The 24864-nt window shown below is 40.0% G+C and overlaps 2 protein-coding genes and 1 long non-coding RNA gene across 6 annotated transcripts in view; 2 read left to right on the plus strand and 1 right to left on the minus strand.

The window, feature by feature from the left end:
• Positions 1-420: 420 nt before the first annotated feature.
• On the plus strand, positions 421-17630 carry LOC137341119 (uncharacterized). Of its 2 annotated transcripts, XM_068004059.1 has the most exons (9): positions 421-507; positions 1055-1085; positions 4281-4346; positions 6288-6407; positions 7562-7685; positions 9860-9884; positions 10787-10943; positions 11506-11673; positions 15166-17630. In XM_068004059.1, the coding sequence occupies exons 2-9, from the start codon at positions 1077-1079 to the stop codon at positions 15892-15894; spliced, it is 1398 nt and encodes a 465-aa protein (XP_067860160.1). In that variant the 5' UTR covers positions 421-507; positions 1055-1076; the 3' UTR covers positions 15895-17630. The 2 variants fall into 2 exon arrangements, with proteins under 2 accessions (XP_067860160.1, XP_067860161.1); XM_068004060.1 differs by lacking the exons at positions 421-507; positions 1055-1085 and having other exon boundaries at positions 6275-6407.
• Positions 9735-18828, minus strand: LOC137341122 (uncharacterized). The gene is made up of 3 exons (XR_010966966.1): positions 18395-18828; positions 17905-17970; positions 9735-10333 (listed from the first exon to the last, which is right to left on the minus strand). It is a non-coding gene; the product is annotated as an uncharacterized lncRNA (long non-coding RNA).
• Positions 18431-24864, plus strand: part of LOC137341118 (uncharacterized) — a 31490-nt gene continuing 25056 nt past the window's right edge. For 2 of the 3 annotated variants that reach the window (XM_068004056.1, XM_068004058.1), the window contains exon 1: positions 18431-18912. The gene's annotated coding sequence lies outside the window, so the exon portion shown is untranslated. The remainder of the gene's footprint in view (positions 18913-24864) is intronic. The other variant, XM_068004057.1, reaches the window with a different exon arrangement.

Genomic DNA, 24864 nt, shown 5'->3' on the forward strand with positions numbered 1-24864 from the left:
ATAAGGATGGCTGGTGTACAAAATGGAAACATTCTCACTGATAAGGGGGGGGTATTGTTGAAGCGTGTGGAGAGTTACACTATATCTGGCCCCCTGTATTCTGTATCTGTCTACTGTTATTAATGGCCTTGTTTGACGCTGGCTTTCAATATCCAAATTTTGAAATATGTTCTATTCACTTGAACGAGTGCAATAATTCACTAAAGGTAAATCATAACGTAAATGTGCCAATCCATCATAACGCATTGGCTCAGATTTCAAAATCGAATTATTCTGCACAATGAACCAATTCAACGTGCCGTGTTTTTCATAAAGTGACTAAACCCCTTTACCCTGCCCTTTAGAAGATTTGATAGGCGTCCTAACAGAGGCGGGGCTTTCTATTAGTTTCGCTTTCCTCGTTCTTACGCTCAATTTTGTGTTTGAATAACTTGCAATAGAATCAGGAAGAAGGCTTGATTTCCATTTTCTGACTCTCAGTTCTTCAGGAAAGCTTCCACCGCACAGGTTAGTGGTGATACTGATTATTTACTTCAACTCAACAATGGAACATTGTAACTTTGGACAGAAAACTGTTAAACCTTTTGTCACACACTGAGGGGAAATGATTTGCAATTTCAGTGTCTTTTTAAAATAGTTTTTTTACTCATTCTGTATTTCTGTAAATATGTTTCGCTACATGTATAGCAACAAAGTATATGTAAAACAATATAGCGACCAACGGGTAAGTCCTTTTCTGTTTGATTATTTCCGCACTAACCCCGCTTCGAAGAGAACTTTTGCTTGTTGGAATTACAAGGTCAATTTTATGAAATAGCAGCGAAGCTGGTTCACGCGAACAGATTTTGGATGAATATGTTACAGTATCTGTTTTCAGACGTAGTTTCAGATTGAACTCATTGCTTATCGTTATGCATTTGGCAAATAAATGTGCCGTCAAATGGTTTTTAAAAATTGACAGCTGATTTTACAGCAATGCTTATTTTGAATATTGGTGAAACGATAGAGTATGATCAGTTACAAGAGGCTCATCAACTTGTTTCTCTCTTTTAAGGGGACTATCCGTTCAATGCAGAATGGCGGAGGTAAGCTTTCTCTCCGGTGCCCTTATAAGGAATAATTGTTTTTGCTCTATAAATTAATAAAACAGCTAAAACCGAGTCCTCTGGCTTTTAATTTAGTTGCAGCGTGGACATTCGGTAATGCAATTTCCAACTAAAGATGCTCTTTCCGTCGGTGGCCTAAGTAATGCTCATTTAAAAACAAAAATGATGTATGGGGCCTGAAATTGCTCGTGAAATAAGATGAGCTCAACAGTGCTCTTAGTTGTTAGTGGCAGAGTGGAGGAGCAAGTTCGGGCCTTCGCACAAGCGAAGTGAAAGGCGGAAATCTGGAACTTGCTCCTACTGCCATAGGACAGCTTCGCATTAAAGGGACATGGCTGGCTGCAATCAGGAAAATCATTAAAAAAGTGCCAACTTGCTTATCTGCCCAGATGGAAAATAATGGGGTAAAAATCGCTCGGAGCAGCGATCGCCGTCCACCTCCTGATGGGCTGCCCCCTCGCACAGAGGGTGTGGAGAGAGATGAGTTGGTATCTGTCCCAGTTCATCCCCAACAGCTCGGTAACACAGGACGCTGTGCTTTACGGGCTGTTCCCTGGGATGCACACCGTGACAGATATCACCTGCGGCTGGAAGACCATCAACTCGGTGAAGGAGGCCCTTTGGTCTGCCCGAAACCTGCTGGTCTTCCAGTTGAAGGAGCTGTCCACGGCCGAGTGTTGCCACCTGGCACACTCCATGGTGCAGAAGTACGTGCTGCGGGACGCACTGAAGCAAGGCGCGACCTACGCAAAGGCTCTAGTGGGGGAAAGGTCACCGGTTAGAGCCCTCCCGCCACTGTATACCGAGGGGCTGGAATCAGGGAAAAACCCCCTCGGGCAGAATGATAAATGAACGGAACGAAATGTACTGTATCTGTAACCGGTAACGACTGTAATGCAATGAGGCACCCTCGGGCGCCATGAAACTGTGTTTACAATGTATGGTGCATAACTATTGATTGTACCAGGACCGTTGTTTTGTACTATTTGTACCGTTGCAAATTTTATGACCTTTATTGTATTGTTTGAAGCGTGATTTGAATTGCATTACAAATTTTATGAATAAAGTTTATTTTGAAATTAAAAAAAGGAAATTGCTCGGAGCGATGAGCCAACATTCCATAGATTTATACTAACCCACAAACTTACTGCGGTCATTTCTTCGGCCACTTTCACGAATAGGAAGCAGAGAAGAGCCCAGCGTCAGTTGAAGTGAAGATAGGACCCTGGGAGAATCGAGAAGATCACACTCTCCCCTCGACCAATCAGATTGCAGCATTTTTGACATGCTGCATTCACTGTCTCTGCAGGCTTGAAGTGTTAAAGCAGGAAGTGAAAGGTGCAACATTAAAATCATTGTAAAAACAGTTATAGACAGTGAAAAAAGAGGGCAAGAAATAATTGAATTAAATCAAAGAGACAGAAGGGAAAAGTAAAAAAAAATTAATTTTTTAATTTAAATTTTTTTTATGACCAAAAGCTATTAAAATAAGGAGTAATGAGACTCCCATATTTTTAAAAGTTAATTTGAGGTTGTTTGGCTGTCATTAAGACTTACCGCGCTGTTAAAACTTAGTTTAGACCTGTATTTTTAAGCGATATTAGTTACGTTCCAGCAGGGCAGATAAGCATTTTTTCAATGATTTCTTTGATTCCAGCTGGCGATGCCCCTTTAATTTGAAGCTGTCATATCACCGGCGAACCAGTAGGAACACGTTCTGGATTTCCGCGTTTCACTGCGTATGTGCGAACGTTGGAACTTGCTCCTCAATTTCACCACCAACAACGGTGAGCGCTGTTGAGCTCTCCGCTATTTCACAAGCAATTTCTGCCCCAATATCGCCACATAACAGATACGCTTAAAAAACCAGGTCTGAACTAAGTTTTAACAGTGCGGTAAGTCTTAATGACTGCCAAACAATCTCAAATTAACTTTTAAAAATATGGGAGTCTCATTACTCCTTATTTTAATAGTTTTTGTTAAAAAAAAACTTTTTTAAAAATTAAAAAATTGATTTTTTTTTAAAACTTTTCTGTTTCCTTTATTTAATTCAATTATTTCTTACCCTCTTTTTTTTCGCGGTATATAACTTTCTACAACGATTTTAATGTTGTACCTTTCACTTTCTGGTTTAACGTTTCAAGCCTGCAGAGACAGTGAACGCAGCGTGTCAAAAATGCTGCGATCTGATGGGTCGAGGGGAAGAGTGTGATCCTCTCGCTTCTCCCGGGGTCCTGGCTTCGCTTGTACTGACGCTGGGCTCTTCTCCGCTTTCTATTCGAAGAAGTGCCCGCGGTAAGTTAGTGGGTTTGTATAAATCTATGGAGCGGCGAGCACTGTTGGTTTGCTGCTCCGAGCAATTTCTACCCCAATCTTTACACACAGACTTTTTTTTTTGCCCAACTTCCTCCACACCTCTCCTGAAGGTGATGACTTGTTTCTGGGGAATGGCGCCATGGTCACTAGGCACCCTCTGGTGCGTGGCCTGAGTAACAGCAGGATATTCAGTCACCACACCTCACACAATGTGCACACGTACACTTTCAACAGGGGTCACTGGACAGCGATCGGGAGCATGGTTTTCTCCCTCCCCATCTCAGGGTTGCTGAGGCTGGTTGTAAAGCTGAGATTTTTATGGTCTTCTTGGCACAACCGTTTACTGGACAAACTTGCTGCCCATTAAGGGAGCACAGATTTTGTTCCAGAAAATCTGTCCAGTTTTGGGCTGGATATCAGCACAGCCTGGGTGGGGAAAGTGAGGGGTTTAGGGTGGAGCCCATTCCCAGCAGGTTTCCACCTTTTCTGGCTACTTAGAAAAATTCCAATGGAGGGGAACTTCTTCCATCCACTCAGCCCCCCTTCTCCCCCCCCCCCCCATTCTAATGTTACACTTGGAGGTGAGACTGGCGGGATGCCAGGTTCCTTGAAGATACCACTAGTTTCTCCCTGCGTAGGTCAACAGTGATTACACTGTCAGTGGGTCCAACAGTGCCAAATTCAAATGGCAATCAATCTCCGAGAGATTGATTTACATTAGGAGAGTGACACATCATCGATGGACCAGCTAGAAGTGAAAGACAAAAGGCTTTAAAAAGTAGTAAGTCGTTTGGACTGACCTTTTTGACTGACATTTGATATATTTCTCCCATGGATTATGTTACATTTCTAATACAGATAAATGATTACCAACCAGAAGACATTGACTGCTTTTTCTTTCAATACAAGACTTGCCATGAAAAAGTGAGTTTTATTCACCTCTTTGTTGATGTAAATGACCAGAATACTTATTTTGTTTATTGAAGCTCTCACTGAGCATGAGTAAGTATTCATTTTTTAATTTATTCTCAGGATATGGGCAATGTTTACAAGGCCACATGTGTTGCCCATCTCTAGTTGCCCTGAAAAGGCAGTTCTCTTTGAACTGCTGCAGTACTTTTAGTGAGGGTGTTCGCACAATGGTTATTACTGAACTTTGTAGCAATTGTTCACAACTGGGTGGCTTGCTAGGCCACTTCAGAAGACATGGAGTCAACCACATTGGGCCAGAATTTCCTGGAGCGGGGCATCTCACCTTGTGAGTCGGATTTTTCTCCTCACCCTTCAGATCCCACTATTTTTGCGCTGGAAATTCCTGTAGGTGCGAATTGATAACCGGACAAGTGGGACCTTGGTGAACAACGGGACCAACAGTCTATCTCCTTAACCAATGAAATTTAAGGATAAAGAAACAGAGGAACAACAGAGAAGGACAGAGGGTGAATTAGAGTCAAATTAGATACAGAAAGAGAAATAAAGAGAGGGAAAGAAAGATTGGATTAAGAGAGAGAAAGAGACAGAAGGGAAAAGTAAAAAAAAAATTTAAAAATGTAAAATTTTAAAAAGCTCTAGGAACAATTACTACTTGTAGGAATGCGGCTCCACACTTTCAGTTGTTCCCTTTCTGGGCCTCTTAGGTTGAGCGACATGTCAGGAACATAAATCTCGTCATTAAATGGGTACTTATGCTGTGAAATAGCAGCCCTGACTTTCTGTGGCGAGTTTCGTTCGTACTAACGGCGTAAATCCAAGAATTTCTTGAAACTTAAGGGGAGGTTGACGGCGAGCCACAGTTTGTGCGAGGCTAATGGCGTAGTGGCACAAATCGTCCAGCAATTTGTGGCGATTCACAATTCGTATCTCTTCCTTGCCACAAATTGTTGGATTTTTTTACACATTAATAGTGGCAAGCGCCATGATCTCACTGTTATTTTCTCAGGAAATTCTGGGCCATAGTGTGGGACTGGAGTCTCAATGTATCCCAGATTAAGTTGGGATGACAGTCTCCCTTTGCTGTAGGATATTAACACTCCAGTTGGGTTTTTACAACAATCTGGAAGCTTTTATAATCATTTGTCTGGTGCTAGCACAAAAATTACCAAATTTATTGAATTCGAATTTCATAACTTGCCATGGTGGGATTTGAACTCACAACCACTGGGCTGCTAGTGCATTCCAGTAGCCATTAGGCTACAATACCCATGATTAATGGGCTTGAAGCGTATTTCACTGAAATATATAAAATACTAACTAGTATAGCTACAGTGCAGCCAAATCATTACTTCAAAGTACACCAAGAAAATAGAATCAGAGGAAAAAATGGAAATGAGTGAAAAGTAAATTTAGAACAAATAGCAGGAAAAATGTTTTACTCAAAGCCTGATAAATATTTGGAATAATCTACCAAGCAAGGTAATAGAGTCAAACCCATTGGGTTCATTCAAAATACAAAGGGAATTAATGTACTAGGGGGCGGAGGTTAAATGGGTTTTTCTCATCCCTGGATTTTCTTATATTCTTCTAGTATGTGCTTGATAGCTCAGTGATTGGAATTACTTAACCACGTACTTTCCTGAATTTAAATCACCTATGTGTTCAGTAAATTAAGAGTTGTTTATTGCTGTGTACATTTCTCCAGTTCTGTGTTATAATATTCAACGTTAGATATATACACTCATGTAAAAGGTGAAAAAGTGCCTGCCCATTTTGAAAGCTGAAAAATACATTTGTTATTGAATTTTTAAAAATTAAATCTGTGTTATACTGCTTCCTGTTAAACAGAGTAAATGTAAAGTAGATTTTCAGGCTGTGATATCTTTAATGTTTCAACGTTTAATCTTAAACATCATAAGTTTGATTTGACAGGAGCAATGTAGGTTTCTACACAGAGAGAGCTGTAAGTTATCAGAAGATGTCTGCCCAGAGTGGCATCGTCAAAAGAAGTGTACAAACAGTTCCTGCTCCCAAAAACATTTAAATCGAGAGGTACTGCATGATTTGTTTGTTATTGTTTTTTTTATATTGACAGTTTGAACCTGTGTTCTTTTTAAAGATATTTTGCTCCCTACCCAAAGCCGATCTTCCCATGCCACACACTATCTGCAGCCAATAAGATGGCAAGCAACCAGTTCCCAGGCCTCCGTCAATGTTGCTCTAAAATCAGACACAAGAACATGAATGACAACAGCCCGTGACTAACTTTCCCTTCAAATTTCCCATTGGCTAACACACCCCCAACAGCAACATGGCTGAAATCAGGAATTCAGCACTGTAGGGATTCCAGCCATTAATCTACATTCCACCATTCTATGCACAGTATATTAGTTTTCCAATACACTCACCCATCACACCACTGATAGTATCTCTCATTTTTCATGATCTCCTAATTTTTCTTTACAAAACTGCTTGACAATACTCTCCTGTATTATGATGTGGAGATGCCGGTGATGGACTGGGGTTGACAATTGTAAACAATTTTACAACACCAAGTTATAGTCCAGCAATTTTATTTTAAATTCACAAGCTTTCGGAGGCTACCTCCTTCCTCAGGTGAACGATGTGGAAATGAAATCCTCGAGGATTTCATTTCCACATCGTTCACCTGAGGAAGGAGGTAGCCTCCGAAAGCTTGTGAATTTAAAATAAAATTGCTGGACTATAACTTGCTCCTGTATTATGGCAGCATTAATGTGCATAAACCATGGCCGGCAGTGTGAGACCTATAGGGATAAAGTATTATATTTTGTAGAATAATATACGATTAATTGTGTAGCATCAACTTTAATTTTATGAAAAAGCAACATAAAACTCAAGAGTGCAGAGCCTATTAGTTTTGCAAGCTGTTTATGAGTGAGCCAGCGGTTGGCATATGTTGTGTGACCTTATTTTAATATGTGAAGCACTCTCCTACATGAAAGTGGGATCATGACAGTTCAGTACAAATGTTAAGAATTCCAAAAACCTCTGTCTTTGTACGATTGCTAGGAGGAAGATATGATAAATATACAGTTTGTGTCAGTAAATACCGGTACCAGCACACAGCGGCATAAAAATTAGATAAATCATGAAGTTAGTCATTTAATTGCATTTGTTTTTAGGAGAAGGCGATTGTGTAATCGGAAATTATTGTATGTTCACAGACCCTGAAGAAGTACTTCTTATGTGATAAAGAGCTTCCGAATAATTACTGTAAGCAGCAAAACTGCTGCATGTACCATGAGAAAGTCAGCTATTTAAACGGAAATTACCGTTCTGCAAATGAAGGTACCGCTGAATATGTATATATCTATGTACTGTACTTTAACTTAATGGACTGGCAGCATTTACCACTGTAGTTAGCAGAAATTAAACACTTTCTGCCATTCTCCATAAACTCCAGCTCATTCAAAGCTCTGCTGCTTGTATCCTGTCCTTCAGCAAGTCCTTCTCACCATCACTTGTGTCCTTACTGACCTACACTGACTCAAATTTAACATTCTAATCCTTGTGTTTAAATCCCTCCAAGGCCTCGCTCCTCCCTATCTCTCTAGCCCTACAACCGCCACTCTCCCGAATTCTCTGTTCCTGTGACACTGGCCTCTTGTGCAGCCCTTTCCTCCCTCCGACCCACTATTGGTGACTGTGCTTTCAGCCACCCAGGACCCACTGTCTGAAATTCCTTCCCTAAATCCCTCTCCTCCTTCAAGACTCTGCTTAAAACTCATGTCTTTGACCAAGCATTTGGTTATGCCTCCTAATCTATCCTTCTAAACTTGGCATCCATTTTCCTCATATTTCTGTGAAGCGCCTTGGGACATTTTTCCATGTTAAAAGCTCAATATAAGTGCAAGTTGTTGTCATTGTACAATTTGCTGCCCAAGTTCTATTCTTTTGCACAAAACAGTTTGGAGGCAGCAAAAATTCTGGGGGTAGAATTTCTGCTTTGGGCGCAATTGGCGTTTGGGCACAAATTGCGCCCGAAAATTGTGCTGGCTGGCGCTTAACGGAGCATAATCGTTTATCTTTTTTCTTCGCAATAAAAAATATTCATTGATAGTGTTTAAGATGTATTTAAGAGTGGTAACCTGGTGCAGTTTTATTAATACAGCTGAAAATAGGTTTATCACAAACAATAAGTATTTTTAATAAGTGTCTAGTCCTCCACCTGTGAGTAACCTGATTTTAAATCACTGAAAATGACTTTAAAAACTATATTGAACCATTTACTACTTTCATTGATGTACACTAGTCAGTTTCTCAGTAAATTAAATATTTTTTCATATTTAAAAATGATTAAAACATTCCTACTAGTGCCTTTGCTCCTAGGAAAACAAGCTTAATTTGGAGACCCTCCTCAAACGGGTGCAATCAGCAGAAACTTGTTATTTCGATCGGGGGGGGGAGGCGTGGCCAGTTTTGTGGGCACTGCCAGCTTCAGCACAATGTGTTTTGAGCCAGCGCAAAAGATTACGGAAACTCGAATTACGCTGGAAGTAATTTACGCCCAGTGTAAATAGAAATTCCACCATGATTTGCGGCGATTGTGCTGAAAAATCCAGTGCAATCGAGCGGCAACTCTACCCCTGATTTCTAAGTATATCTGAGTGGTAGCAAATATTTTGCTAATGAGTCACTTGCCCCACTCCTGCACAAAGTCAGAGGATGTCCCACACCCTGCTTAATCTAATGCAAATAAGTGCAAAATAGTAAGAGTGGCCATGTAGTATAAATGCATTTGCCTCTCAACCGGAAGGTCACACATTAACATCACACTGTCTGTCACTTCAATCTGCCCACCTTAGCTTTATGAATTTCATTGGTTCTCAGCTGGCACGTTACACCATTTGGCAGATTCCATCAGAGATTCCTCGTTGGGGTAGGAAACGCTGACATTGTCTGCCCTGCGCACTTTCTTTAGCACCTCCTACCCACGCTGCTCATAGAGCGACAAAGACTGTGGTCATGGATAGGTCCATGGCCTACTCTATCCGAACTCACAGAGTTTGATAATTGAATATCAGTGGTTGCAGGCTAGAATCTGGGTTTACCTCTGAAGGTAAGGTGGGAGAGTATTATTTGGACATGTGCTGCTCTTGGAGGTCATTTTTATGAACTTTCAATCTAACTTAATGCACAATAAAGGATTCTTTTCTCCTTATTTTGCCCTGGATGGAAAAATCACAAGACGGATATCATAGGATATGATTCCTGTGTTGAAATTTCGTTCTTAGCTGTATGAAATGTCGGTGCATCTACCAGGTTCTGTATTTAATAAAATTACTACTGGGACACCAATGAATAACATTCATTCAGTTAGACGTTATTAGATCAGGATTTAATTTTAATGTGTTTTATTGGTTGGTAGATATTACTCACAATAAACTCAGAATACTCATTGAACACTGAGCACTAATATCGTGCACTGTAAAATTTTAACACAATCTTTTTTATCTTCCTAGTTCCAATGTTAGCTGAAAAGAGAAGGTGAGATGGTTCACAATTTATATCTGTTTTACTGTTTGAGTCCAGATTTTCAAATGTTCAATGTAAAGTAAAGAAACCAACTTACAGTGATATATCTCAGAGAATTATGCTGTGATATAATACTGTGAGGAATGTTTTAAATGGCAATGTAAAATTATTATTTGGAATTGTCAAGCTTGCCAAACCTGATGTGATAATGCAAATTATTCCAAAACACATCATCATGTCATAATTGTATCATCGTGAAGAAAATAGGCTGTCTCGACCTCGTTAGTGATAAAGGCAGCCCTCTTTTAAAACAGGAAGTCTTCATGTCCATTTTAACTGGTTCCAGCTTCGACAGTCTTTTACGTTCTGTTGTCTTCTCACATTGTTCATTGAAGACTGCTCATCTCCTGATGTTAATTCGGAGACGGCAGCAAATATTGTTTTCTCATAAGTTTCAGCTCCTTGGGCAATCACACATAATATTTTAATCCAAGAGTCTGTACACAGTATGGAGACTTGGCAAGCAAGGAGTCCAGATGAGGTCATAAGCCACAAGAACAAACCTTAAATAGCTTATTACTTCACCTGAACCCTCAAAATGAGATTACAGCCTTGAAATCTCACCCAGTTATCTGTTTTATTTAAATACTATATACTGCAGAAGTGGTAGGGGTAGTTTTATTCTATTTTGGGTCTGTTTTGTCATGGTAGACACCTACAATCATTGTGCTCCATATTCTTTACGCAGTCTGATGCCCACACTGAAGGATTAACTATTGTGAGGCAAACAAGTGAGAATCTACAGTTGATTACTATGAAGTAATGCATTCAGTATAGTAATTAATAAAATTGTGTTGTAAATGCAACTTTTTCCTGTTAAATGATATAGATTTCTGTATTTTCTCTTTCATTAGTGATGAACGTGATAACGTCATGAACAAAAACTTCATACAGACGCAGATCACTCTGAAAAGTGCAAGCCAGTTTTTTAAAATAGCTGTGAAATTCATTCGGACTGCTGTTCAAGACAACAAGCTGTCTGGGGACAAAGGGAAACAATACATTAAAGAGGTTTTGATTTTGTTTTATAGTCACAATAGTAAAGTTTTGAAGGATAAAGCTCCTGTGTTAATTATCACTGAGTGACTGACATGATACTAATCAGCACTGAAAAAAGCATTTCAGAAGTTATTTTGAAAGTTACTTTCTGTACTTTTTCCAAATTACCACTTTACTTATCAAAAACTTGCTTCAATTTAAACCAGAGAAAATGGATCCTAAAAAGATATATTTGTTGATTTCAGTGTGATTTGTTGGGCAGAATACCAATTTAAAACCAATATAAATTAAGTGTTAAGAATGTATTTTTAATTTCTTATAAATGCTCAGAAAATTTAACTTAGTACTTCTATGAAACTTCTGTTTCTATGAAATTTGGAGACGTTATGCATCTTTAACGAGCAAACTTTTATGAAAGTTGAACAATGTAGTTCCTTAATACAGTCTCTCTCAACATTTTATCCACCCACTGTGGAACTAAAATACAGTTCTGTGCTCAAACTACATCTTAACTTATAACAGAACACAGAGAGTTGCTTGTACTGACTGAAATGTGTCATTCTTAATTTTGCAGATACTGCACACGATTCTTTTTCTCTGTCATATTAACCAGCCTTCTTTTGAGCCACAAGACATATTGGCAGAAACAATGGAATATTGGTCTTCCAAGCTCCCGGATGTCTTTGAACAGTACAAAACACATCTTCCAACTCGACCCCCTTACACAATTCTACTTGAAATAGTGAGTACAAGTGACATCAATCAGTGCATCTAATGTGTCACAGCACAATTGCAGATTCTGATCATTTTACTGGTCCCATTATTGCATAGCTTTATGCCAAATTTAAATAAATGTTTGGAAAATTCTTAACACAGTTTGATTTGATAGGATGGCATAGTAAGTGGGTGAAGTATTTTCTTGACACTTAGTGACCAGTCCTTGGTTCAGACCAGCAGATCTGCACCAGGATGTTTCCCCTCTCTGGGGGGGTCCAGAACAAGGGGTCACAGTCTCAGGATACGAGGTAGGACTTTAGGACTGCGATGAGGAGAAATTTCTTCACTCAGAGGGTGGTGAACCTGTGGAATTCTCTACCACAGAAGGCTGTGGAAGCCAAGTCACTGAATATATTTAAGAAGGAGCTAGGTGGATTTTTAGACACAAAAGTGCATCAAATGGTATGGGGAGAGAGCGGGAATATGGTATTGAGATAGAGGATCAGCCATGATCATATTGAATGACGGAGCAGGCTCAAAGGGCTGAATGGTCTACTCCTGCTCCTATTTTCTATGTTTCTATATCTCAGAAAGTAATTTGGGAGAGAGAAAAAAATGGAAATGCCTATTTTAGTGAGAAAGAAAAAGTTAATTCCACTGAAAGACACCAGGAATGAACAATGATGTACTGAATAGAGAACCTAAAATGAGACGTATAGGGGCAGAAATTATTCTGGGCCCATTTTCGTGAGCAGCGCACGCCCAAGCAACGAAGCCCGAGGTCGTCATGAAATTGGTCCTCAAGCCTCATTTACATACTTGGGCCGAGTTGCCGGTGCCTGATGTGCCTCCACAATCAGCTTGCCCCACGAGAGAAATCAATTTCAGGCCGTCATCAGCGGCCCACAGGTAAGTTCTGGGAGATGGGGTCGGATCAGGCAACAGGGGTTGGGGAGGTGGGGGGGAGTGGTGATCATCAGGACTGTGGAGCCAGGCGGGGTGGAGGTCCATTCCTACTACTCCTGACTCCACAGAAAGGTTTTTTAAAAAAAAATTAGCAGCGTCCTTCAACAGGCCCTTCATTAACATATTTAAGGGACCTAACCTGTTGTGGGTGTTCGCTCAGGATACCTAAAAAATATTCCTCACGAATTTAGCAGTGGAACCAACATGTGCACAGATTGGGCACAGCCTGTCCCACTGCTAAATTGATATGCTTCGTGTGAAAAATGGGTGCAACGCATACCAATTTCTAACCCATCAACTTTCATGTGGAGTAGGGCTAGTGAGCTTTTCCTTTTTGTTTAAAGCTGATGTGAAACATAATGTAAATAAAACTTTTACTATGTAAAACTACTATAACTTGGAAAATGTATGACATCGAACAATTCCTATTAAAAAAAACTGAACACCAGAAATCTGAAATAAAAACAGAAAATCCTGGATAAATAAAGCAGATCCAAAACATCTGCAAACCCATTTGTCCTCACCATCTATCACCCCATCCTTAACCTCCCTTTCCATGCTAAGATCCTCAAACACATCATCATCTCACAGCTCCGTACCATCTCTCTCAAAATGTCCTGGTTGAATCCCTCCAGTCTGGCTTCTGCCCTTCTCACAGCACTGAGGTGGCTTTGGCTAAGGTCATGAATGATTTCCTCTATGACTGTAACCATGATATGTTATCTCACCTGTTCTCTTTGACCTCTCCTCCATTGTCCAGGTCCATGGCACTGCCCTTGCATGGTTCCGTTCCTCCATATCCAAACTCAGCCAGCATATCTCCAGCAATAGATTTCCTTCCTGCCCCCTCTGCACCGTCACCTCCCTTTCTCATCCACATGCTGCCCAGAAATGACATTATCCGTAGACACGGAGTCAGCTTCAACGTATATGCTGATGACATTCCAGCAGTACCTCTCCACCATCTCTTTCAATCTCATAACCATCTCCATGCTGTCAGACTTCACATCAAATTATAAATGAGTAACAACTTCCTCCAATTGAATATTGGGAAGACCAAAGTCATCGCTTTTGGCCCTGGCCATAAGTTCTGCTCCCTTGTCATTGACTCCATCCACAGCTGAGCTTTAAACCTTACATCACCAAGACTGCTTATTTCCAACTCTACAACATTGCCTGCCCCTGCCCCTCTGCTACTAAAAGTCTTATCCACATGTTTGTCATCTCTAGACTATTATTTCAATGCTTCCCATCCTTTACTCTTCATAAAGTCCAACTTGTCCAAAACTCAGTTGCCCATCACCTTTCCTACATTATGTTCCAGTCACCCATCATTCCCAACCTCATTAACCTATGTTGACTCCCTTTTCCCTCAACACATTAAAGTTAAAATTCTTGTCTTGAATTAGCCTCTTACAGCCTTATACTGCCTCCCACAACATTTGGTCCCCTGACTCCGACCTTTTACGCTTTGAGTCTCCATTCATCCCACCATAGGTGGCAAAGCTATCAACTGCCTCACCTCTACTATCTGGAACACCCTCCCTAAACCTTTATGCCTCTCTATTTCTTTCTCCGTCTTTAAAAATGTTCTCAAAACCCAGCATTTTGAGTAACCGTTCAGTCGCCGCTCCTAATCTCCCCCTCCTTGGCTCAGCACCATTCCTCTATTTCCACTTGTGAAATGCTTTGGGATTTTTTTTAATGGCTATTTAAATGCATGTTACTGTTTTGTTAATGAATCAGCTATATATTTCCAGAATTTTCTGTTATAAGCAGATAGTTTGGTATTTAGTAATGTTACGATAATGAAACTGAGATTTAAAAAATAAGGACAACTAGTTTCTACTGTAATACTACTTACAACCTAGTTAAAAATTTACCACGACTTATTGATGTGACTGAGTGACACAGTAAATTAACCCACTGGCCTTTTAATTCCAGCCCAGATACAATGAATGTTTGTACAAAATAAATTTGGAAACTTTCAACCCACTTCTTACTGTATGTGAGTACACAATACAAAATGGCACTAAAGGGAAATCTTAGTGAGAGAGGCCTCAAGGACAACCTCTGTGGAAAATGGAAATTCCACACTAATGTGAAGAGAGGTGGAGTGCTCTTCTAAGCCAGGGCTAAGGCACATTATTGGTGCAGAGTAGAGGAAACTTACTTTGCAACTGGCATTACAATACCTACCTAGGAGTGCTTGAATCTGACACTGGGTACCTGAAATGAGAGACCCCAGTGCTAACATCCCACGCTTTTATGGGCACAAAAATTATCAAAGAAAAAGATTATTTTATGAGCCACTAAACAAAGTTTACGATGAGCTACAGAGATATTAGCCTAGAAATTAGTTTGTAATATTAGCATACGAATGCCACCTGCTGCATTAGTGGATGTGCTAATCTATTTCAAATAAATGTGTTAAGACCTCAGTTGATATAGTGGACGAAGGAATGTGATATAAACATGCTAAGTGCTCATCCACTAATATTGGGAAGTCATTTCTTGACTGTTTCAAGCTAAGAATTTTATCTTTTTTCAGATGGTTCACTGCGAAAGATCAGAAAACACTGTAAGAATTTTAGACAGCCTGTCAACGCTAAATAAAAAAATGACTTTGGAACAAAACACTGAAGAAAGCAGGAGGTGTGGAAATGGCCTTTGTTTTGTATCAACAGTTATCAGCTGCTGCTTCTTCCAGGACCACGAAACAAAAACCGACAATTATTTTGGTGCCTCAGTTTCATGTTTTGGAAAACATCAGAAAGAAATCATGATAGACATATTGTGCTGCCAAACATGGAATGCAGACATCAGCTTGGCAGTGTGTATGGCTTTAGAATGTCATGGACAGGCTATTAGGTTTCGCCCTAAGGTGCATTCTTTTGCTTACCCAATAAAGGATAATTCTAACACACAGAGAGGAGTGCGCACAATCAATGGTAAACATCAACAGTATTCTCCCATACCACCCTGTGGCAGATGTCTAGTCCTATTCCCAGACATAAAAGATGATCTACAACAAAAAAACAATAACCCTCAATTTTGGCAATACGGGAACTGTGCTGAGGTAGAATCTTTAAGCAGGCTTCTAAATGCCCACAGGGACATTTCCGAGAGATTACCTGCTCCTCCAGGGAATCAGTTCACCTGGAAATCTCTTATCCTTAAAAGAAAACAAAGACTTGTACATAACCTAAAATTATTCAAGTTTAATTTGGGAAGGGATCTTAAATTTTACAGACCTTCTGAGCCACAGAATACAGCTTAATGTACAAGTGATTGGTGATTGTTAATCTTTAAAGTACCAGCAGGTTTGAAGATTTTCAGGCTCCCTTAGCCAGCCATTATTTAAAGTTTGCAGCTCATGACAAACAATACTACATTAATAAAGCTATTCAGATGTCCGGAGTACCCATGTTACTGTAGTATTGAGCCTTTGCAACCAAAATAAACAATTAAAATACAATTTTAAAATTTAGAGTAAAATTGACATATTTTATACGTCAAACTGAGAATAATTTCTGAGTTAGCACCACTTTCAGCCCACTGCACGGGAAAAAAACAATTCATTCAAGGTGCTGTAGCGGTTAATTAACTGATATTGTTCTTTTATTTGTTTGAACAACTTTGTAAATGAACCCAAAAGAAATATTCAAAATAAACACCTGAATTCTGAGGCTGTTGCTTGATGATAACTAAATGAGAAAAGTCTTTCAAATTTCACTTGTGAATTTTTTGCTTTGACTATGAGTGAGGAAACCTAATGCTATGTTTCTGGGTTTCTTTGCCATTTTACATTAAATTCTTTTTGGTCTCTGTGCTTCCGGCAACTCTTATAGAGAGTATCCCCACTTCTAATATCCAGGCAAAATATTGTAGCACACTGAAGGTAACGAACAGAGAACCCGTTTTTAGATGATTTCAGGTACTAAATCTATCCTGTGCATGCATGGAATCCTCGTTGATTTTGAAAGTAGTAGAAAACCATTACACCAGACCTTGTTTTTGGCTTTAACTACCAAACAAATTCATTAAACGTTGTAGCAATAACAAAGCACACGTCTATAGCAGTGATTAAGCTTTGCCAGCTCCTCGCATTGTAGAAAGTAATAAATAGTTTACAATTGTGTGCTAAAGAAATGCTGTAATTAATTTTCTTATATAGGATTCTTCTTACCCTTTTTCACAAACTACGGAAGTTATCTACCTCAACGAGCTCTTCAGAAGTTTCAGACTAACTGTCTCCTTTTCAAAGGTTCCAGATCAAACTCACTGATTTGAAAAGTGCAGGGTAATATGTACCTTGAAATGATAACCGTGGCTACAAATCAAACACATATGTTGCACAAATCATGCAGAATATTTATAATTGAATTGAGTGGCTTGGCTTCCCTCCCTTGGGCACTTGTTTTACAGGCAGATTGTAACAAAATGTAACAAACTGAGCTGGAACATTCTTCTCTGAGTGAAACAAGGTCCAGTGGCTGCCAACCTACTTTGTACCACAACAGAATTTAAAAATCAATCCAAACTATAAAGCAAAAATGCATCATTTTTGTCACACATAATTCTGCATTGCCTACTCTTTAAACCATTATAATAATGGTTCTAAAATGATTGCACCTTTAAGGCAAGTGCTACCCCTATTGCTAAGTTTCTATTTACGTATTAAATTTTGTAGGTTTTTCACATGTTGTCATTATTGGATGAATGTATATTTTTACAATGGAATCAATTGTACAGGTTTATTTATTTTGCTACTATCATTATCTGCACTTTGAATTTTTTTAATACTTCTGTAACTAATGGAGAACAAAAATAGAATGGCTGGGCACTCAAAGTGTCAACCTGTCCTGTTTCTGACTAGAACACTATAATGTTCACTGTCTCCCATTTGTGCTGCTGGGGCAAACATCTTATAAGGAAAACTAAAGCTATGATTGTACTTGCCTGAGTGCAGTTTGTGGCCTCAGTGTTGTACCTGATAAAAAATGCTACACCTTTTGCTTTATCTTGTGTTTTTCTTGTTGATTAGTACAAATGCATTGATTCTGTGTTGGAATTCTTGTTACAATTTTGATGCTCGATAATTAATTCAGGACAGTGTGCAGTTTTAGAAGCAGGTAGGATTTTCCAACAAAGCTAGTTGTTAGACCCCTTAAGGTTCACGAGAACTATCTCTTAAATCTTTACAAGTGCTTATATACACACTATTGTCTTCTCTAAGGACATCAAGGGTAATTAAAGAGATGGGACAGGTGCGCTGTGAGCCCCTTACCCACATCTTCAGTAGTTTGATGGTCAGGGTTAGTTCCCTCAGACTGGAAGCCAGCTCATGTAGTTCCTATTTTAAAAAAAGATGGACAAATCAGAACCAGTGAACTACAGGCCTATCAGCCTGATATCCATTATTGGGAAGATGCTAGAAGAGATCATAAGAGCTGCCCTTTATGATCACTGGGAAAGGGAATGGGCCATTAGAAATTCACAACACGGCTTCTGAAAAAATAGGTCATGCCTAACAAATTTGATAGAGTTTTTTGAGGAAGTCACTAGGGTTGTGGAGGAGGGAAATCCAGTAGATATTATCTACCTGGACTTTCAGAAAGCCTTTGATAAGGTACCTCATCGATCCTCAGAACTAAACTTAGAGCAACCTGCCTGAAACCCTCTAATACCAATCAGTTGGTTACAATGTCTTGTTGCAATCCGTACTTTGCTGTGAATGTTGTGTGTGTGTGTAGATCTTGTGTTCGCATGCACCATACCTAATGTGTCAAAATAATTCTCCAGTGTCGAGATTAATGCCTTCTACCATTTTAATTCCATTTAGTCAGTCCGGTTATAAAATGGAGCTTTCCGCTTTGACCAATCAAATGCACCATTCGAGAAACAAGGAAGTCAACAGTAAGTTTCGTTTTCTCCTTTTTGCGTCAGAAAATCATCAGATTCACCGTCTAAACTCAGGAGAAGCTGCTTCCTTTCGATTGGGATGTGGGCTGATACTGGGGCACTGACTTCTGCTGACATTACTAGAGTATCAGGTAAAAGATCCCAACTCCAGCTGGACAGGCTCTGCCCTTCGGTACAGTCTGACGGTGAAGCCGCTCTTCAGTCTCGCCGTCTTTTTGCACGGAATTCTGGCGAGTTCTTCAGTTTCTATTAATCTCAATAAAAGGGATTGCACTGGAATAGACATTGAAATAACTGCTCCGATGTTCGGACTTTGGTCAAATGCATGTGGAAATGTTTAGTGACACTGGCGAGCAAATAGTTGTGAGGATAAGTAAGTACACTGTAACAATCCATATATTTTAATTTTAGAATTTTATTTCTGATCAAGGGAAGGGAGCTCAGTGCTGGGGAGTGCGATATTCATATCTTGTTTGTGAGTCAGAGGTGAAGTTATAAATAGTAACCAATTTGTACTAATAGGATTTGTATTCATAGTTCAATAGAATTGGATATTTTATTGTTTTCAAACGTACGGGTCAATATGTCCTTCTGTTGGATTCAACACAAACATTTAACTAGCAAATGAAGTAAGCTAGTAAACTAAATTGATTTATAGAATCATATAATGATGTAGCACAGAAGGAGGCCAATCAGCCCATCGTGTCAGCTATCCAAATAGTTCCACTCCTCTGCCCTTTCCCCATCGCCCTGCAAATTTTCCCCCTCCAAGCATCCAGCCAATTCCCATTTGAAAATTATTGTTGAATCTGCTTCCACCACCTTTTCAGGCAACGCATTCCAGATCATCACAACTGGCTGCGTAAAAAAAATTTCTCCTCATCTCGCCTCTTTTTTGCCAATCACTTTAAATCTGTGTCCTTCGGTTTCCGACCCTTCTGCCACGGGAAACAGTTTTCCTCATCTACTCTATCGAAACCTTTTATGGGTTTGAACACCTCTATTAAATCTCCCGTCAACTTCTGCACTAAGGTGATCAACCCCAGCTTCTCTTGCCTCCCCATGTAACTGAAGTCCCACATCCTTGGTATATATGCTGAGGTTTTATTGTAATTCTGAGGTACAGAAACCATTTAATATTAGAGTTTTGATGCAACCTTTATTCCCCAGACACCAGATAGAGGATACTGTTATTAAACATCATGAATTGGATTACTCTCTTGTTTTATATGTGGAATAAATATCTATTCAGCAGCTTCCTATGCAATATTCTATATTTACATAATATGAGTGTTCTACTTTATTAAAAATGTTAATAAACCAACCTTTTGGTAATTCATTTTGTACAGTTTGGTGCTCGCTGCTGAATATTGCAGTGCGGGAGAGAGAGGATGTCCTGGAGAGGTCAAGGACAGAATCGATTTGGTTAGAGTTAAGAAGCAATAGAGGCACCATTACACTACTGGGTGTTTTCTATTGGCCACCAACTAGTGGGAAGAATGTAGAGGGGCAAATTTGCAGGGAAATTACAGAGAGGTGCAAGAATTATAGAGTAGTGATAATGGGGGATTTCAACTATCCTAATATAGACTGGGATAGTAATAGTGTGAGGCATAAAGAGGGGGAGGAATTTCTGAAGTGTGTTCAGGACAACTTTCTTGATCGGTATGTTTCCGGCCCAACGAGGAAGGAGGCATTGCTGGATCTGGTTCTGGGGAATGAAGTGGGTCAAGTGGAGCACGTGTCAGTGGGGGAACATTAAGGGAACAGTGATCATAGTATCATAAGGTTTAGATTAATTATGGAAAAGGACAAGGAGCAATCTAGAGTAAAAATACTTAATTGGAGGAGGGCCAATTTCAGTGGGTTGAGAACGGATCTGGCCCAGGTAAATTGGAATCAAAGATTGGCAGGCAAAACTGTAATCGAACAATGGGCGACCTTTAAAGAGGAGATGGTTTGGGTACAGTCTAGGTACATTCTCACGAGGGGGAAAGGTAGGGCAACCAAAACCAGAGCTCCCTGGATGACAAAAGAGATAGAGAGTAAGATGAAGCAGAACAAGGGGTTGTATGACAGGCATCAAGTTGATAATACAAGTGAGAACCAGGCTGAATATAGAAAGTCCAGAGAAGTGAAAAAAGAAATAAGAGGGGCAAAGAGAGATTATGGGAATAGACTGGCAGCTAACATAAAAGGGAATCCAAAAGTCTACTTTAGGCATATAAATAGTAAACAGGTGGCAAGAGGAGGGGTGGGACCAATTAAGGACCAAAAAGGGGAACTACGCATCGAGGCAGAGGGCATGGCTGAGGAACTAAATGAGTACTTTGCATCTGTCTTTACCAAGGAAGAAGATGCTGCCAAAGTCACAGAAAAAGAGGAGATAGTTGAGATACTGGATGGGCTAAAAATTGATAAAGAGGAGGTACTGGAAAGGCTGGCAGCACTTAAAAAGTAGATAAGTCACCAGGTCCTGATGGGATGCATCCTAGGTTACTGAGGGACGTAAGGGTGAAAATTGCAGAGGTACTGGCCATAATCTTCCAATCCTCCTTAGATATGGGGGTGGTGCCAGAGGACTGGGGAAATGCAAATGTTACAGCCTTATTCAAAAAAGGGTGTAAGGATAAATCCAGCAACTACAGGCTGGTCAGTTTAACTGGTGGTGGGGAAGTTTTTAAAAATGATTATCTGGGACAAAATTAATAGTCACTTGGACAAGTGTGGATAAAGAAGGAAAGCCAGCATGGATTTGTTAAAGGCAAATCGTGTTTAACTAACTTGATTGAGTTTTTTGATGCGGTAACAGAGAGGGTTGATGAGGGTAATGCAGTTGATGTTGTGTATATGGACTTTCAAAAGGCGTTTGATAAAGTACCACACAATAGGCTTGTCAGCAAAATTGAAGCCCGTGGAATAAAAGGGGCAGTGCCAGCATGGATACGAAATTGGCTAAGTGACAGGAAACAGAGAGTAGTGGTGAACGGTTGTTTCTCGGACTGGAGGAAGGTATAGAGTGGTGTTCCCCAGGGGTCGATACTAGGACCACTGCTTTTTTAAATATATATCAATGACTTGGCCTTGGATTTACAAGGCACAATTTCAAAATTTACAGATGACACAAAACTTGGACATGGAGTAAACAGTTAGGAGGATAGTAATGGACTTCAAGAGGACATAGATAGACTGGTGGAATAGGCGGACACATGGTAGATGAAATTTAATGCAGAGAAGTGCAAAGTGATACATTTTGGCAGGAAGAATGAGGAGAGGCAATGTAAACTAAATGGCGCAATTCTAAAGAGGGTGCAGGAACAGAGAGACCTGGGGGTAGATGTGCACAAATCTTGGAAGGTGGCAGGACAGGTTGAGAGAGCGGTTAAAAAAGCATAAGGGATCCTGGGCTTTATAAATAGAGGCATAGAGTACAAAAGCAAGGAAGTTATGTTGAACCTTTATAAAACACTAGTTCGGCCACAACTGGAGCATTGTGTCCAATTCTGGGCACCGCACTTTAGGAAGGATGTGAATGCCTTGGAGAGGGTGCAGAAAGGATTTACGAGAATGGTTCCAGGGATCAGGGTCTTCAGTTATGTGGATAGACTGGAGAAGCTGGGGTTGTTCTCCTTAGAGCAGAGAAGGTTAAGAGGAGATTTGATAGAAGTGTTCAAAATCATGCCGTGTTTAGATAAAGAAAATAAAGAGAAACTGTTCCCATTGGCGGAAGGTTCGAGAATCAGAGAACACGGATTTAAGGTGATTGGCAAAAGAACCAAACGCGACATGAGGAAAGACTTTTTTATGCAGTGAGTGGTTATGATCTGGAATGAAAGGGTGGTGGAAGCAGATTCATTCGTGGCTTTCAAAAAGGAATTGGATAAATACTTGAAGGGAAAAAATTTGGAGGGCTACGGGGAAAAAGTGGGGGAATGGGACTAACTGGATTGCTCTTACAAAGAGCCGGCATGGGCTCGATAGGCCGAATGGCCTCCTGTGCTGTAACCATTCTATGATTCTATGCTACTGTTCTACATGTTTATTCAATTGCTGGTGGCTCCCAGGAAAGTATCTTTAATATGGACTGAATTCCATATAACACACATGTGAAATATCAACAAATATATGATGTTATTGCTACATACATTGCATAAGTCACATTATAATAGCAGTGCTTTAGTAAGATATAATAACAAATAATATATATATAATTTTTAGTCAAAATAACAACACAAATCACCATGGAAAATCACTTGGGGCTGGGCCAGGAGGGATCAGTTCAAGATGGACAGGTTGCATCTCAATAGAGCTGGGACCAATGTCTGGATCTAATTCTGGGGTATGAAGTGGGGCAGGTGGAGCATGTTTGGGTGGGGGAGGTTAACAAGTGCTGTGGGGGAGGGTTTAAATGAATTTGGCAGTGGGATGGTCACCAGGATGAAACATTAGAAAGGAGAAACAAGGTGCACAGAGGACTGAGAGGGATAAATAGCACCAGAGTAAAGAAGAGTTCAGAAATAGGAATGATCAGCTAGGGGGCAAATATGAGGCAATCTAAGATGAGTTTGGAGTGCATGTGTGTAAATGCATGTAGTGTGGTAAATAAGGTTGGTGAGCTGCAGGCTCAAGTTGCCACATGGGACTATGATATAGTGGCAATAACAGAGACTTGGCTCAAAGAAGGGGAGGATTGGGTACTTAATATTCCTGGCTACAAGGTATTCAGGAAAGATCAGTAAGGAAAGAAAGGAGGATGGGGTGGTGGTGGGGGTGATCAAAGAAATTATTCTAGAACTGGAAAGGGATGATGTAGTTGAGGGATCAAAGATAAAATCTATTTGGATGGAATAGAGGAGCTATTACACTTCTATGTATACTATGTATACTATAGGCCACCAAATACAGGCAAATTACAGAAAGATGCAAGAATGAGAGAGTAGCGGTAATGGGGGATTTCAATTATCCCAATATAGACTGGGATAGTAACAGTGTAAAGGACAAAGAGGGGGACATATTCCTGAAATGTGTACAAGAGAACTTTCTGGAACAGTATGTTTCCAGCCCAATGAGGAAAAAGGAGTGCTGGATCTAATTCTGGGGAATGAAGTTGGGCAGGTGGAGCATGTCTCAGTGGGAGAGTATTTGGGGAACAGTGATCATAATATCATTAGGTTCAGAATAGTTATGGAAAAGGACAAGAAACAACCAATGTGAAAATACTTAACTGGAGGAGGGCTAATTTCACTGAGTTATAAAGGGATCTTGCCCAGATGGATTGGAATCAAAAATTGGTATTCAAAACAGTAATTGAACAATGGGAGGCCTTTAAGGAAGAGTTGGTTCAGGTACAGAGTAGACCTATTCCTATGAGGGGGAAAAGAAGGGCATCCAAAGCTAGAGCTCCCTGGATGACTAAAGATATAGAGATAAAATGAAACAGAAAAAGGAGGCTTATGATAAATGTACGGTTCATAATATGGTAGAGAACCAGGCTGAATACAGAAAGTACAGAGGAGAGCTAAAAAAGGGAATAAGAAGGGAAAGAGAGAGAGTATGAGAATCGATTAGCGGTTAACATAAAAGGGAACCCAAAAGTCTTTTATAAACACATAAATAGTAAAAGGGTAGGAAGGGTGAGGCAGATTAGGGACAATACAGGTACTAAATGAATACTTTGCATCGGTCTTCACTTATTTTTTCAAACTAGAGGGTTGCTTTTCAAACTGGAGGACTGTGACCAGCGGTATGCCTCAGGGATCGGTGCTGGGTCCGCTGTTACTTGTTATTTATATTAATGATTTGGATGAGAATTTAGGAGGCATGGTTAGTAAGTTTGCAGATGACACCAAGATTGGTGGCATTGTGGACAGTGAAGAAGGTTATCTAGGATTGCAATGGGATCTTGATAAATTGGGCCAGTGGGCCGATGAATGGCAGATGGAGTTTAATTTAGATAAATGTGAGGTGATGCATTTTGGTAGATCGAATCGGGCCAGGACCTACTCCGTTAATGGTAGGGCGTTGGGGAGAGTTATAGAACAAAGAGATCTAGGAGTACAGGTTCATAGCTCCTTGAAAGTGGAGTCACAGGTGGATAGGGTGGTGAAGAAGGCATTCAGCATGCTTGGTTTCATTGGTCAGAACATTGAATACAGGAGTTGGGATGTCTTGTTGAAGTTGTACAAGACATTAGTAAGGCCACACTTGGAATACTGTGTACAGTTCTGGTCATCCTATTATAGAAAGGATATTATTAAACTAGAAAGAGTGCAGAAAAGATTTACTAGGATGCTACCGGGACTTGATGGTTCGACTTATAGGGAGA

The sequence above is a fragment of the Heptranchias perlo genome, chromosome 23, assembly GCF_035084215.1.
Source record: "Heptranchias perlo isolate sHepPer1 chromosome 23, sHepPer1.hap1, whole genome shotgun sequence".
Taxonomy (NCBI): domain Eukaryota; kingdom Metazoa; phylum Chordata; class Chondrichthyes; order Hexanchiformes; family Hexanchidae; genus Heptranchias; species Heptranchias perlo.